This window comes from Caenorhabditis remanei, chromosome III, assembly GCF_010183535.1.
Source record: "Caenorhabditis remanei strain PX506 chromosome III, whole genome shotgun sequence".
NCBI classification, from domain to species: Eukaryota; Metazoa; Nematoda; class Chromadorea; order Rhabditida; family Rhabditidae; genus Caenorhabditis; species Caenorhabditis remanei.
In genome coordinates this window covers 17,647,025-17,662,334 of record NC_071330.1, presented here as the reverse complement: position 1 = coordinate 17,662,334, position 15,310 = coordinate 17,647,025, and the positions used below count along the sequence as shown (strand labels likewise).

Genomic DNA, 15,310 nt, shown 5'->3' with positions numbered 1-15,310 from the left:
ATGCTTAGTTGATTACTTTTTATGTAAACTTTTGCAGGGAAAGTTTTAAAAAAGCTAAAAATCTCAATTTGTCTGTGAATCCGCATCTGTAAATCTTTAGAAAGAGCTCGTACGAAAAATTTGTTAACTATTCACAAAAATTAAGAAATCCTCTTAATCTGTTTAATTCACATAAAATTCATTTTGTGGTTTCATATGTAAGAAAAAATGTCCGCCGCTGTACATCGCATTATTTTTCCATCTCTCTGAAAATTGACGCTTTCTCACTTTTTTTTCCAATTTCAATACTCAAGAAATGTTCTGTTTTCATCCAAAAAGTGAATCATCAATTATTACAAAACGTTCTACCGTCACTCCACGTCACATATCAAATGTGCCAAAAATCACAGAGTGTCTTCGTCGTTTTTTGCCCCTCCCCCCTTTTTGACGCTTTGTTATATATGTTTATTGAATAGTAATTCGAGAGTGTGTCTCTCTATGAGCATACAAAGAGCAAATAGAGAAAAATGTCTCTGTGTTTGGTATTTCGTTTTGCCGCGTGCGCGCACACCATACGCCACTCTTCCGCGCACATGGTTTTACTGTCAACTTGTTTTTTTGTTCTTAAGTTGCTAGAAGACCTGAAGAGAAGGAATAATTTTCCATTTCAAATAGAGGCTATGTGAAGAGAAAACGTACGCATGGAGATGGGAGGGGATGACACCTCAATTTAGGCCTTATGTCTGGAGAAGGACGTCTTTTCGGTGTCTTGGGAAACTTTCCGTATTTTACGTTTCTCTTTTTTTTCTTGGAATTTCTTGGAATGAACAATTTAATTTTGAATGAAATTTTTTTCAGAAAACCTCCGAAAAAACTCGACTCGAAACCATATGGAAAAAGGAAAGGAAGACAATGACAAGGATGGAAAAAAGGACGAAAAAAAAGATGTAGAAGGTGAGTTCTCTGAAAGTTTTTAGTGTTTTAAGCTCTTAATTTATTCCTGCCTAAGTAATTATTTTAAACATTATGTCAATCTGAATAAAAAACAGTCTTGTCCTAGGATACTTCTACTCGGTCATTGTGATATCTTGCCACGAAAATGACGTCATTCGGAAACATCTTATTTTTTACTCGTTTTCTGCTGAATGACGTTTTTTCGTGACGAGATATCACAATGGCCGAGTTGATGCATCCTAGGCCATGATTATTATTAATTCAGATTTTCCTAATAGATAATTCCGAAGATTGTTTTTTGTCATTATATTTCAGATATTACTTTCTGAATGGTTATAATAATTTCTTCAAACGCAGAAAATTAAATCATTGGTCCAGAAAATCATTATTCTATTTTAGTAATTCTTGAAAGTCAGAAAAAAGTTCCTTTCACTTTTTCTAGAATTCATGATCTTTCAACGCATTCGAAAATAACTAAGTTTGAAAGCTCTTATGTTGTATTTATATAAAACGTTCAATTTTGAAATTACTTCGAAAGTACTCTTCGCCGTTTACCTAATAAAAAATCCGAAAAAAATTCGAAATTCGAGAATAATTTGTTAGGATGAATCATTCTCAATTTCACCGTCATCATCATCATATTTATCCAGTGGTTTCACCGTGTACCACTCGGACGTCTCCTCCCTCCCCGACCATTTCTTCTTCTTCTTTCCCTTTCAATACCACAATTCTTCTTCTCTGTTTCTCTTCATCTCCTTTTCCAAACAATCAAAACAATTTTCTTGTTACTTCTTCGTCTCTCGTACTGTTTCAAGGTCCTCCCATCTCTTCTCTGCCGGTACGGACACTGGGAAAAAGGCGAACGACTGAGAGTACGGAAGAAGGGGGAATTAACTGACTTTTGTTGTGGATGCAATGATTCCCGAACATCAAGATATCGAAAGAGACTTGGTTTTACTATTCACTGCCCAATTAATTATATTAAACTGTTTTGTACAGTCTTCAAATTAAATTAAAAACCTTATTTCCGTTATTGTGACTTAATAATGGTAATAATTAGCTTTTAAGGTATTTTATCAGGCGATAACCATCCTGATTTAGATACTAATTATAAATGTCTCCACTTTTTTTGATTCATGCATTCCCAAGATACTAAATTGGAAAAATAAACTGATCATTTGACAATATGTATCCTCACTACTTCTTTTCAGTAATTTTATTTGAAATATGTAAAGTAAAACTCAAATAACTTAAAGAACCTCTCTGTATTCAAGAGTTAACACACTTTTTCTTTAAAATTTTTTAAGTCATGAATTCTTATTATTATCACTACTTATTCATCCAGTCTCATGACTTCGTTTCTTTAAAATCCCCACAATCTAGGAATTTATCTCAAAATGCTGATAAATATCTGTTAGCTAACAACAATAAGGAATATTTTTATGTACATACAAAACATTGAATTTGATAAATTCAGAGATACTTTTTCTAATTACTTAATTACTGTTACTTTCAACAACATTCATTTATCAGAATCTTCTATCTCTTCGGTCTATTTCTGGTCACTAGATTGGTTTCCCCTGGTTCCCACACTTGATTCTTGTTTCCAACCCGTAATTCATCCCCCTTCTTCTCAATTTCGGTCAATGTTCGATTTCTTTCCATACCTTCCCCCCGATTACCTTTTGAAATTCTTCTCTCCCTCCCCCGTCATACTCAAATCGGTTTGCCTTTCCGTCTTCTCTCGTTTTTCTTCATCTCATCTCACCTAATCACCCGGTAGTGCGCAATCGCATATCTTCTCCCGCGACTTGTCTAATATGGCGCCCCCCCCCCTCTTTTAACAACACAACACACCCCCTCAACAACAATATATCAATTGCGTAATCGTAATCGTTGAGGGATTTCTAGGCTTCAAGACTTGATAAGTTTGATATAAGCTTACTCCATGTTCCTGATAGCATGACGCCTAGAATAAAATACCCCTGTATCTACTTTTGCTGTTATCTTAAGTCATGTTGGTATAGAGATGATTGACTAGGTGAAATAGTAAATCTAGGTGTCATCTTTGATTTAAAAAAATTAAATCTGATAGTGGGGTTATAAGAAAAACAGTGACATTGAAATCATACTTGCAAACCGGGCCGGCGCGTAACTCGCTTGAAACTCAATGTTATGAGATAAAAACTATACCAAAATGTGGATCGCGGCAAGTTTTTATTTTATGACCTACTATGTGATGGGTGGGCATTTGTTAATGTCCGCGGGCCGGGTTAAAGTGTCAAAAAACACCATTTTAGCCCGCTAGCCGGACTCGCGCTGAGATCTACATTTTGGTATAACTTTCAGCTTACAATAATGATTTTCAAGCGAATTACGCACAGGCATTCTGAAGTATAATTAAAATCGGCATTGCTCATTAAACATAAAATATTTTCAGTAGTTTTATGAGATTTCAATCCGCAGTCTTTCATTTAACACGGTCTAGAAATCCATTGCCAAAAACGGATTTCACTAACCCTTAGAATCCGGTTGCATTAATTTTTTGATTGTTATTATTATCAATAATTTCCGCTCGGTACCTTCCCCCCTCTCTCGCCCCAACAATGTCCAAGTCGAGAATCTCGGCGAAAAACGGACACACGAAAAATAAGTTGAAAAGAGAAGTTGGGCGTCGCCAACGTCTTCTTCAACATCTCCCCAACGGCGCCACGCCCTTCTGCCGCCGCTATCACAACTGAAAAGACGCCTACGCCTTCTCTCTTCTCTTCACCTCATATTTCATTGTTTCATTCTTTTTATTCGTTTTCCCAAAAGGGAGCCACGCCCCTTTTCTTCCTTGCCATCTCAAACAGAAACACCATCAACAACTGTTGGTGACCATATCTTTTGTCTACTTCTTGTAACCTTTTAGCTTTTTTCTGCCCTCTTTGAAGACCTTTAACCCCCTTCGGTGTTAACCTCTCTCTCGGAGGGAATTGGAATTCAGTTTACACAATGATAAGCCGACAAAAGTTCGAGAGTTGTTCCGATTTCCTGTCTTCCCTCCATTTTCTACTATTTCCCTCAATGCCGCCTCCTCGATTACAAATCAAACATTCCTTTTCTTCGATTTCCTCTAAACAAGTGAACATACTTGAAACACCCTCAAACAAGCACACACGTTCCCCCCTTTATGTTCTCATGCTTCATGTTTAGTGGCCGTTGGAATGACCATTCATGGATATGGGGGGAAGTTTTTATCAGACAATTTCTGAGGAGTTTCGGCTTTGTAAAATTTTTCTGGAACCTTCCACAAAGTCTGGGCGAGCTGACAACCTAATTAGGTTATCTACATTATCTTACACATAGATTCATCATTCAGTTAGGATACCTGATTATTTTGAGTTTCGAACCTGAAACCTTTTTGTGAACGTCTTTATTTCGATTTTCCCACAAATTATTTTCAAATAGTTCGGCTCATTCCATCTAAAGAAAAAGTATATTCTAAAACAATTTGACCCCTCCGTTTTGTTTATTTATTACTTTTCTCTTATCATTGCCCCTCTCTCTCTCTCCTCGTTTATTTCGTTTTTCAATCATCTGTAAAACTAGAAACCAGAATTATCACTAATCATTCGCATTAATTTAGAAGAAGAAGACGTTGTCTTCTTTCTTCTTGCCTTTTTTTCTCGTCTCTAGTGATTCTCCATCTCCGTCGCCTCCCTTTGGTTTTCTTCTTCTTGTTTACTTCTCGTCTTCTTCTTCTTCTTCATCTTTTCAATCACTTGTTATCATTTTCATTTATTTTGACGTGTACTAAAAAAGCTGTACAATTTAGTTTTTATGTTAAGATTTTTCAAATTTTATTATCTTCCAGAGCCCTCCGTAAAAGTCTTCATCCGCCCCTTAGAGGTCACAGTTCCAGCCGACTACTTATTCCAGAAGCCAGGTGAGACTATTCCGTGAATCAATAATCAAAATAAGAAAAGAGTTTTCAGAAGAGCCTCCGAAAACCTACTGGTCAACAATGACATCTCACATAGCCACCGAAACATCCATCAAAAGATGGTCGATTCCTGAAGTTGTGAAAGAGGAGGGAAAACCACCTGGACCGGTGAGTGTTGCTTTTATTAATGTGCTAACTTTTATATTTTTGACATAAAAATTATTTTCATAATAAATAAAAAATTTTGAAGAATTCGTAAAAAAAAACATTTCATAGTATCTCAAACTCTAGAAAACCGGTAATAGAGGCGCAAGAGTTTGGTGCATCTTATCTCGGCGGTTTTTAAAGATATGAAAATGTTTTCAACTAAAAATATTATATGGGTGTTAAACTATGTTTTGTTAGTTAGCCACTTTTTGATATTTTCTTTGGGAACCGAGATATATCGCTGCGAACAGGCACCGCCTCCATTACAGGTTTTACGGTAGATTATTCTAAACTATTCCAACTAGTCATAAAGATATTCTAGAAATTAATTATATACTGAGCAACTATAAAACTGAATAGGAGTTTGTTGAAATATTTATTTTCATAAGATGGACCCAGATTATATTTAAAATGTACAACTAGTCGAAATTCCATTCTGATATATACTGATTCCTAACTTAGCGTATATCCACTTCATCTGAAATTGCGTGAAAGTTTTCCTCAAAGATTTGAGCAATTCGTTCTCACTAACTACTCTCTTTTGCGTTCCTTCTGAAATTCTTCTTTTCTTTTTCTCTCTCTAAAATATATTCATTTGCCCCGTAGAAAGAACTTTTCCAGTGAAAGGTCATGATTGTGTGGTTAGTTGGGTGTGCCCCCTATATCACTCTGGTGCCATTCCAACCTCTTTCTCCCTCGTTTTGTGTTGTTACCCATAAAATTTGAATTGAATGATGGAATAGCACGTCTTCGGCTTCGGTGACATAGAGGAAGAAGGGAGAAACGATGAGAAGAGGAGACACACCCAGATTCCTTTACTTTTTTACCCTTTCCGCTTTGGTTTTTGATTCATTATTAGAAGAGAGAGACAAAAAGTTTGTGATATAATTATGCTGGTAATTGGATAACAAACTTGAGAAGATTTTCCAGTGGAAAGCTAAAATTCATGAGATAAATTATAGGTTGTCCAAAGAAAACTGACGGAACTCAGAAATAGGAAACACACCAATTTTTGAGTTTTCTATGTATCGGTCTTTCTAGTTTTAGTTTTTTCAAACGATCGAGTAGAAGCATCACAAAAGCATCCCAGAATAAAATTGAGATTGATAAGGTATACCTCAACTATAGAAAATTAAGATATTGAATTTTTGTCAAAACCTGCCACAAGTCAAAACGAATTACTGTAAAACCTTTAATATAAATGTACCCACTAGAAAAAGTTTGAAGCATAGTATCTCTACTCGCTATAAAGATACAACACTATTTTTTGTTAGTTGTTAACTTTTCTATATCTCTTATGGGAACCAAGATATACCGATTTGAACGAACAGCACCTTTTTCAGGTTTTACGGTAAATGTTTGCCAAAAATTTCACAATTTACACATTCCTTACTAAATTATTTTTCCGGACTCAGGAATTTCAAAAACACATTTCAAACCTTGACGACGGCTTTATTTTTAGCAAGCATAGTCCCTCCATTCTATAATCTAACTACAGTAAGAAAGACCCACTCACCTCATGATCTAGTACAAAAAGAATAATAGTTCATTCACTTCCAGATAATCTAACTTTTCACTCTCTTTGACAATGATACATGTAATCCCCCTTACTCCACCTATTTCTTTTTGCCTCACGCATAATACATGACACATACAATAAAAAAACTAGAAATCGGTGAAAAGGAAGAAAATGTAAGGAAGAAAAGAATGCGTCAGATACATACACACATTCAATCAAGCATGGGTTAGGAGGAGGAAATGTTTCGATTTCAGCTATTGGGATGACAAGCATATGTCCTTTTTGAATTATGGGTAGAGTGCGGAGAGAATGGATACTAGTAAATCTACTATTCCCTCTTTTTCCGACCCACTTTCACCCCTCTCCCTCAACTTTTTTGTTTTGTTTTGTTCACACAGTTTTCCCTCACGCTGTCTCTTTCTCTTTCCCTCATCTGTAGGTATACGAAAAATGCGACGATTATCCCGAAAAAGAAGTGAAATGTTGCCTGCAACACACAGGCAAAACAATTCATTTATAGATTTTTTCGGCTAGATTTGCTTCTTTTCTCTTGATCCGAGATTTTGATTAGCTGAGACCTGGCCGTGTTTTTTTCCGGGCTTTATTTGGGTTTATGGCTGGTTGATTTTTTTGTCTTTGTCAACAATTTTTATAGATAGTCTTGGTATTTTTAAGCGTTATGATAATTCAAATTCTTGCACTGCCACCCGATTCTCAAACGCGTGTTAACTTCTAATTGATAATGTAAAACCTGTAATAGAGGAACAAAAAGTTTGGTGCACAATATCTCAACTGCCTTGAGTGCTATCAAATTTGTTCCAACAGATAAAATATTGTATTAATATTCAGCTATAGTTTGTCTTTCGAAAATTTTTTGATATCTCCTCTGAGTAAAAAGATATAGCGCGTTAATGGGGACCCCTCTATGGGGACCCCTCTGAGATTTTATGATACTTCTTTCCGATTCCATTGTCCTTATAAGAAGTTTTTTTTCCAATAGAAGTCTTCTTGATTTGAAATCTTTTTTTGGAACAAGAGGTACATGTCTTTGTAATACAAGTTTTCCGGTCTTGAAAACCCAAAATGTTAGTTTTTTTCATTTTTTTCTTGACTCAAAAACTATCTTCATCTTTCCTTTCATCAAAAACTTCCGTTTTTTTTCTAAAATTAAAATTGCACTCGGAATAAAATCTCAAGTTTGAACAACCACACCCTTCTCGTTCACAATCTTTTCAATTTTCATTTCTATTACTATCCTTCCGTACATGATAACCAGTTCTCAATAATTCTAGGTACAAGTGAAAACTTTCGTTAAAGTTTTCTGTACTTCTCACCATGGTAGAAATCTATAAACCACCGACGAAACGGATTTCTACACAATTAATGCAAAAGTTGCAGATTTTTGTAAGGATAAAAAATATTTGAGTGTTATCTAGAGCACTGATATAGGAAAACATTCTAAAATTCTTGAAATATCGAAAAGATCAATTTTCAGGAAGACTTCCCATCAACTAAACAAGGGAGAGAGCAAGAAGGAAGAGTTATTGGCATCACTCCAAACTACAAAATTGGAGAAGGACAACCAAACTCTGAGTTCAACCTCGGAAAGACTGGATATTTGCCAAATGGACAAGGCGATTATAAAATGACTTCTTTGCAAGAGACATACAAACAAACATTGATTGATCCAAAGGTTAGCTTCTGTTTTACTGGTTTCTGTTGTTAGATATGGAAATTTGGAGAATGCAATGAGCAGTAATTCAAAGAGTAAAAGTTTTCATGAGATTTATTTTAAGCATTAAAAAAGAAATCGCTGAGCGAGCTTTTGTTGGAAATTGATGAATAAAGATAACAAGAAAATAACTGATTAAAAAAGACCCGATGTTTTAAATTTATTGATCGTTGGCGACTTCGTTCTCCTGTTGAGAAGATTGTCTGCGCATTCCGAATCCTGACGACTGATCAAATCGCATTCCTGAGTTCATTTGACGTTCGAAATATTTCTGATATGGGGCGGATTCATCGAATTGACGACCGTTTTGACCTCTTTGAGATCCTGGTCCAAAATCTGGGCCTTGTCCGCGGCCTCCTGGTGGTCCTCCTGGTCCTCTTCGGTCTGGGAAATCACCAGACGGCCCGAAGTCTGGTCCTTGTCCTCCACGTCCTCCTTGTGGTCCTCCTGGTCCTCTACGGTCTGGGAAATCATCAGATGGTCCGAAGTCTGGTCCCTGTCCTCCACGTCCTGGTCCTCCTGGTCCTCTACGGTCTGGGAAGTCGTCTTGTGGTCCGAAATGTGGTCCCTGTCCTCCACGTCCTCCTGGTGGTCCTCCTTGTCCTCTACGGTTTGGGAAATCGTCGGATGGTCCCTGTCCTCCCCGTCCTCCACGTCCTCCTGGTGGTCCTCCTGGTCCTCTACGGTCTGGGAAATCACCGGACGGTCCGAAGTCTGGTCCCTGTCCTCCACGCCCTCCACGTTCTCCTGGTGGTCCTCCTGGTCCTCTACGGTTTGGGAAATCGTCGGATGGTCCCTGTCCTCCACGTCCACCGCGGCCTCCTGGTGGTCCTCCTGGTCCTCTACGGTCTGGGAAATCACCGGACGGTCCGAAGTCTGGTCCTTGTCCTCCACGGCTTCCACGTCCTCCTGGTGGTCCTCCTGGTCCTCTGCGGTCTGGGAAATCACCAGATGGTCCAAAGTCTGGTCCTTGTCCTCCACGGCTTCCACGTCCTGGTCCTCCTGGTCCTCTACGGTTTGGGAAATCGTCGGATGGTCCCTGTCCTTCACGTCCTCCCCGTCCTGGTCCTCCTGGTCCTCTACGATCTGGGAAGTCGTCTTGTGGTCCGAAGTCTGGTCCCTGTCCTCCACGTCCTCCTGGTGGTCCTCCTTGTCCTCTACGGTTTGGGAAATCGTCGGATGGTCCCTGTCCTCCCCGTCCTCCACGTCCTCCTGGTGGTCCTCCTGGTCCTCTACGGTCTGGGAAATCACCGGACGGTCCGAAGTCTGGTCCCTGTCCTCCACGCCCTCCACGTTCTCCTGGTGGTCCTCCTGGTCCTCTACGGTTTGGGAAATCGTCGGATGGTCCCTGTCCTCCACGTCCACCGCGGCCTCCTGGTGGTCCTCCTGGTCCTCTACGGTCTGGGAAATCACCGGACGGTCCGAAGTCTGGTCCTTGTCCTCCACGGCTTCCACGTCCTCCTGGTGGTCCTCCTGGTCCTCTGCGGTCTGGGAAATCACCAGATGGTCCAAAGTCTGGTCCTTGTCCTCCACGGCTTCCACGTCCTGGTCCTCCTGGTCCTCTACGGTTTGGGAAATCGTCGGATGGTCCCTGTCCTTCACGTCCTCCCCGTCCTGGTCCTCCTGGTCCTCTACGATCTGGGAAGTCGTCTTGTGGTCCGAAGTCTGGTCCCTGTCCTCCCCGTCCTCCACGTCCTCCTGGTGGTCCTCCTGGTCCTCTACGGTCTGGGAAGTCATCGGATGGTCCGAAGTCTGGTCCTTGTCCTCCACGTCCTCCTGGTGGTCCTCCTGGTCCTCTACGGTCTGGGAAGTCATGGGATGGTCCGAAGTCTGGCGCCTGTCCGCCACGTCCTCCACGTCCTGGTCCTCCTGGTCCTCTGCGATCTGGGAAGTCATCAGACGGTCCGAAGTCTGGTCCTTGTCCGCCACGTCCTCCACGTCCTGAATCTCCTGGTCCTCTGCGATCTGGAAAATCGTCGGATGGTCCCTGTCCTCCACGTCCTCCACGTCTTCCTGGTGGTCCTCCTGGTGCTCTACGGTCTGGGAAGTCATCGGATGGTCCGAAGTCTGGTCCTTGTCCTCTACGCCCACCCTGAGATCCTGGTCCTCTTCTGCTCAAACTATTTTGAGAATCAAAGTTGTTGTTGTTATTTGAGTCTTCAGTAGAATCAGAGTTCATATCCTTACGTGGACCACGTGAGAACTGTCTCTTGGCAAACTGAGATCCCATGTTCTGGTTGTCCTGAGATCCAAAGCCTTCTCCTTGTTGATTCTGTCTTCCGCGACCTCCTACTTCTGAGAAATCATTCTCAGGGTTTTGGTCACGTCCACCACGGCCTCCTTGTTGAGATTGGGGTCCAAAATCTGGTTTCTGTCCTCCACGACCACCTTGTGGTCCTAGTCTACCGGAGAAATCACTTTGAGGTCCACCTTGCCGATTAAATTGATTCATTCTACCGAACATGAATGGCGGTGGTGGGGCAAACATCATCATTGACTGCGATGGTTGGTTCTGTTGGAATCGGAATGGGTTTATAGAGTTTTGTGGTTTCATCCCCACGCGCACTCCTTGTTCGAGACCAAAAACTGGAGTCTTGCTTTCTGGGCGGTAGTTGCGAGCAATAAAGAACAAGGTACGAACTTCCTGAAATATTTTGAAACTCTTCTTTTAGTTTGAGTGATTGTTTTTAAACTCACTCTTGGGAAAGTGACTCCAAGTTTACGAATCTGATCGTGCTGGTCACGTCGGGTTAAATTAGTGTTTGAGAGAATCTCCTCCAATTGGTTGTAAACTGTGGAAATGTTGGCAACAACCGCTTGCACATTCTGACTCACTGCCTCTTTCTGCTCTTGTACTTGTTTCGCCCAAGTGTTGAATTCGTCCTGAACATTAATTAATTGTTTCCTTTCAAAAAATCAGAAGAAGGCACTTACAGAAACATTGAATGCTTTCGCCCAAATGGTTAGCTGCTCGTTCTGTTGATTTTGAGAGAGTTGCTCATTGCTCACAATATCGAAAAACTCTTTTCTCGCAAATCTCGGCACATGCATCAAGAAACGGGGGAATGGAGGTCCATCTGGTGATGGACGAGGTGGTTGTCCGCCAAACTCTAATTCAGAAGAGTCTTCGGAGAGCTGTGCATGGAGGGAATAGGGGACGAGAAGTGCGGTGAGCACAATGAGCAGTCTCATTGTTGTCTGGAAATTTATGGATTTGAAACATGGAAATAATTTTAAATGAAAAAGATGAAAAAGGTGAAAAAGAGAAGTTCAAAACCCTAAAATGGGAAAATGGAGAAGACCAAATATGAAGTGATGTGCTTTTCCGAGTTCCCATCCGCCTCCTTAAATACTACTTACCTAGTCTGTATGATCGAGATGTGTGTGTTCTCAGCACACACGGTCATTTTTTGCTATAAGTAAACTTCTGTGCTTGCGCGCCCAGAGCACGCGAGAGAAAAACAGTTACCTAAAAGAAAGCGGATCATGGGGTCACTAACGTCTTGTTGAAATAGTGGAGCATTCGTAGAGGGTCACACAGGTAATGCGAAAAAGACAACAAATACTCGACGAGCTCTTCCTTCTTCCGCATTAGAGATCCGCATCATTCTGGCGTAAGAAATTTAGACATTTTCTCAAAAATCGTGTAAATACAATTAGTGAAAAGGGGTCTAAGAACTTCGAAAGTGCAATTTTTCAATAAAAAAATACATCAGCGCCACCAACAACGCCCCCTAAGATTTTCAAATCTTAAATTTGACATCCATTCTTTTCCAGGTGATCTCCAATGCCAACATGCCATATCTCTCCACTCGTATTCCGGATGCCCGGCGTAACGTAGCCGGCGACTTCCCAAGTGAGCACAGTAAGAGGAGCCAAATCAAACTTGAGCCGCTGGAGCAACGTCGATTTAGAGTGAGTTGAACAATTGAACAGTTGAGAAAAGGAATATTTAATCAAACTTGAACATTTTCAGAGCACTGAATCTCGTCCAATCTCGACTAGCAACTATTTGACTGAAAGTGTTGAGCGTCATCGTGACATGGAAGCTTCTCGTCTAAAGGAGTACTTGAGAGTGAGTTGTTTATCTGAAACACCTGGAACACCTGAATGATTCTAGGCAAAAGAGGGAGATGCCAATCAGCCATGGAACAAGCCAGGATGGCCAGGACCAAAGAAAGGGCCGAACGATGAAAGTCTTCGTGAACTTGAAACTATCAAGCAGGTATGACTATGAAACAAAACGTCTTGTCATGTTTAAAAACAGTTTTAACCTAAAATAGAGGCGCACCCGCTGAGAAGAGTTTGGAGCATCCTATCTCGGCTGCTTATTAAAATATTAAAAAATGTTTCAAGTGACAAGAAAGAAGAAGAAATATTCTGTAGGAAGAAAGAAGGAAGAATGAAAGAAGAATAAATATTGTGAAGAAATATTCTATGAATATTGAGTTATATTTTGTCAGTTGGCAGTTTTTTTTTTAATATCTCCTTCCGAAACCAAGTATATAGATTCATAGAGATAAAAACTTTTTCAAAAAGCTAATTTAATTTTTTTCTAGAGAGTCGAGACACTGAAAAGAGTAAGTCAATCCTTCCCCACCCTGCATGTGTGTTTGTTTGTCTGTTTGTCCTTCCTTGTCCCCCTGTTTGCATGTTACTGTGTTGTCCGTCCCATTTCAAAAAGAGATATCCCTGGCTTGGAAACGACGAGAAGATGGACTATTCAACTCACCAACAAATCACCTCTACTGACCATTTCATTTTCCTTCCCCCTCTCTGGTGTGTGATATGATCTGGTGTGCCGTAATCAGTCGTCTGCCCGAATTCAGAAAACTTCACAGTCGATGAGCGATTTGTCTGTATTGCCGACGCCAAGTCAATTTGAGCAATTGAATCCGGTTAGTTTTTGAAAAATTCTTAGTTGTTTTTGGGGAATATTCTTGGATATTTTATCTTGAAGTTTAGACAAAACTAGAGATATCATAACACTTTAGAACTTGAAATATATAAAACTTTTTTTAATAAAAACACTATTAAAGCAAAGATTTTTATTCAGCAACCACAAGCATCCCCAATATCTCCTGGAGACTCTGGATGGCTTATAAAAATGCGCAAGAATCGCTATCTCGACCACACATCCAAACTGAACGAACCCAAAAAGTATCGTTCGATGGATCAACTTCCCACAGGAAAGGTAAGAACCTTTACTAACCCCCATTCAGTATTTCCTATGAGATCCTAATGAGATCCTAGTAAAACTTTCGTTCTGCGCTCTACACCGCATCGAATAGACTCTAATGGCATCTTCGTCTCTCTATCTGACATTATCCCTATTCTTCTACCTGATTGAAACGAGAGAGGGAGAAGCCTCTTCCACCTCTTGAAACTTCCGCCGACGCACACACACAAACTGTATGTGAGGCTGAGGAGCAGGAAAGATACGCCAGAAAGAGAGTGAGAGAAGGGGAGCTTGACGGATAGGAATCGAAACTCTCTTCCATACTTTTCTTTCATTTCCTTCTTTTTACTCCTCTTTTTTTGATAATCCCGAAGAGTACCTTTTTAGTATAATAATTAGTACATGATTTATAAAAATGCAATGTTCAAGCTTCTTTGACGCTAGGCTAAATTATTGCTTCTTTGTGTAGAACTTGTTTATTTTTATCACCGAAAATCAGAAATTCTTTTAGAACTAGCTCTAACTAGGTTTGATATGAAATTTGAGACATTTTAATTCCCTTAAATTTGAACTAAGTTCTCGTTAACTTTTTAGTATCACTGAATTTTCTTTTAAGATCAACAAGATCCTGCTTATGTTGGTTTTCAAAATTTTAAGTATAGACAAAGTGAAGCTTTCTGATTTTTTTACACTAATCAGAATCTCTTAATTTATGGTCTGATTTTTATAATGATTAATCCATATTCACAAATCAAAATTATTTTAAAGTGATCAGAGAGCAATTTAAAATAAAAAGTTGTATTTTTGTAGTTTGAAGTTTTTTCTAGATAAACTATTAGATCTGAATTCTTTCTAAGTTTTTTTTTCGGTAAATTTGAAATTTTCTAGTCTCCTAGCCTTTTTTATTCTTCAAAAAAGCCGATATCATCAGCTTCCAGTCAATAACTTTTGCAGTCTCATCAAATCACACATTCATAATAATAGAAGTTCATAAACACCTATTGACTTTGAACCCCCGCGCTTTCTTTATTTCTTTATCTCTCCCTCATTTTCTCAATCTCTAAAAAATTTACCGCAATCATCACAATTCACGTTTTGTTTCAAAGTTTGTTCGAAGCCAGCGCCGCCGCCGCGCACTAAGAGAAAAGAGTTCCCTCCTCCCCACAATTATTGTGTGTGAGTGCTTCCTCTCGGTGTTGAATCAGTAATCCGAAACAAAAACAACGCGTGGTAGTGATTGCTCTTTTTGTAAATTGTGGAAACATTGTGGAATGACGCATTGAACTTTGAGAAATGGAATCAAAGTAGTGAAATGAAATTCATTTCAGGTTGGTGTCGCTCCTGACGACAACGAAAAGTCGGAAGGATCGGATCCGTTGCACTGGCAACTGCGGAAGGAGTTTCATCTGGCTAAGTATTCGGTTAGTTTTGGAATCGGGATTTGCTTGGAAATTGGGGAATACGTGGATAAGGTCTACATCAATAAGTAACCTGGCTTCCTTATCCAGCTAACCGCTATTCCTAAAAACTTGAAATAGCTGAGTCTAGAGTAAAAATTCAAGCATTTCTACAAAATCTATACCTGTGTATTTTAATGATGATTGAATGGGAACATTATTATTTTTGACTCTCTGAGATATGTTCATATACGGCATACTTTCAATTGGGCCGAAACAGGCCGGAGCGTAACTCGCTTCAAACCAAGGCTGTCAAAAAGACCGTGGGGCAATTTTATATGGGAAGTGGAATTTTTTCTTCTTCAGGCGGCCTTGTAGAGGACCAAAAGATTAGTCGATATGCAAAAATTCAACC

At 39.7% G+C, this 15,310-nt stretch overlaps 3 protein-coding genes across 3 annotated transcripts; 2 read left to right on the top strand and 1 right to left on the bottom strand.

The window, feature by feature from the left end:
• Positions 1-869: 869 nt before the first annotated feature.
• GCK72_011880 (uncharacterized protein) lies at positions 870-10,415 on the top strand (the record flags this gene model as incomplete). Its single annotated transcript, XM_053728734.1, has 5 exons — positions 870-933; positions 4,793-4,864; positions 4,914-5,029; positions 8,083-8,308; positions 8,641-10,415. The coding sequence occupies 5 exons, from the start codon at positions 870-872 to the stop codon at positions 10,413-10,415; spliced, it is 2,253 nt and encodes a 750-aa protein (XP_053588311.1).
• Positions 8,480-11,511, bottom strand: GCK72_011879 (uncharacterized protein; the record flags this gene model as incomplete). The annotated part of the gene is made up of 3 exons (XM_053728733.1): positions 8,480-10,963; positions 11,017-11,202; positions 11,254-11,511. 3 exons carry the CDS (start codon positions 11,509-11,511, stop codon positions 8,480-8,482), a joined length of 2,928 nt encoding a protein of 975 aa, XP_053588310.1.
• Positions 11,512-12,114: 603 nt separating this feature from the next.
• On the top strand, positions 12,115-14,988 carry GCK72_011878 (uncharacterized protein; the record flags this gene model as incomplete). Its single annotated transcript, XM_053728732.1, has 6 exons — positions 12,115-12,234; positions 12,296-12,394; positions 12,440-12,544; positions 12,879-12,899; positions 13,376-13,513; positions 14,827-14,988. 6 exons carry the CDS (start codon positions 12,115-12,117, stop codon positions 14,986-14,988), a joined length of 645 nt encoding a protein of 214 aa, XP_053588309.1.
• Positions 14,989-15,310: the final 322 nt, after the last annotated feature.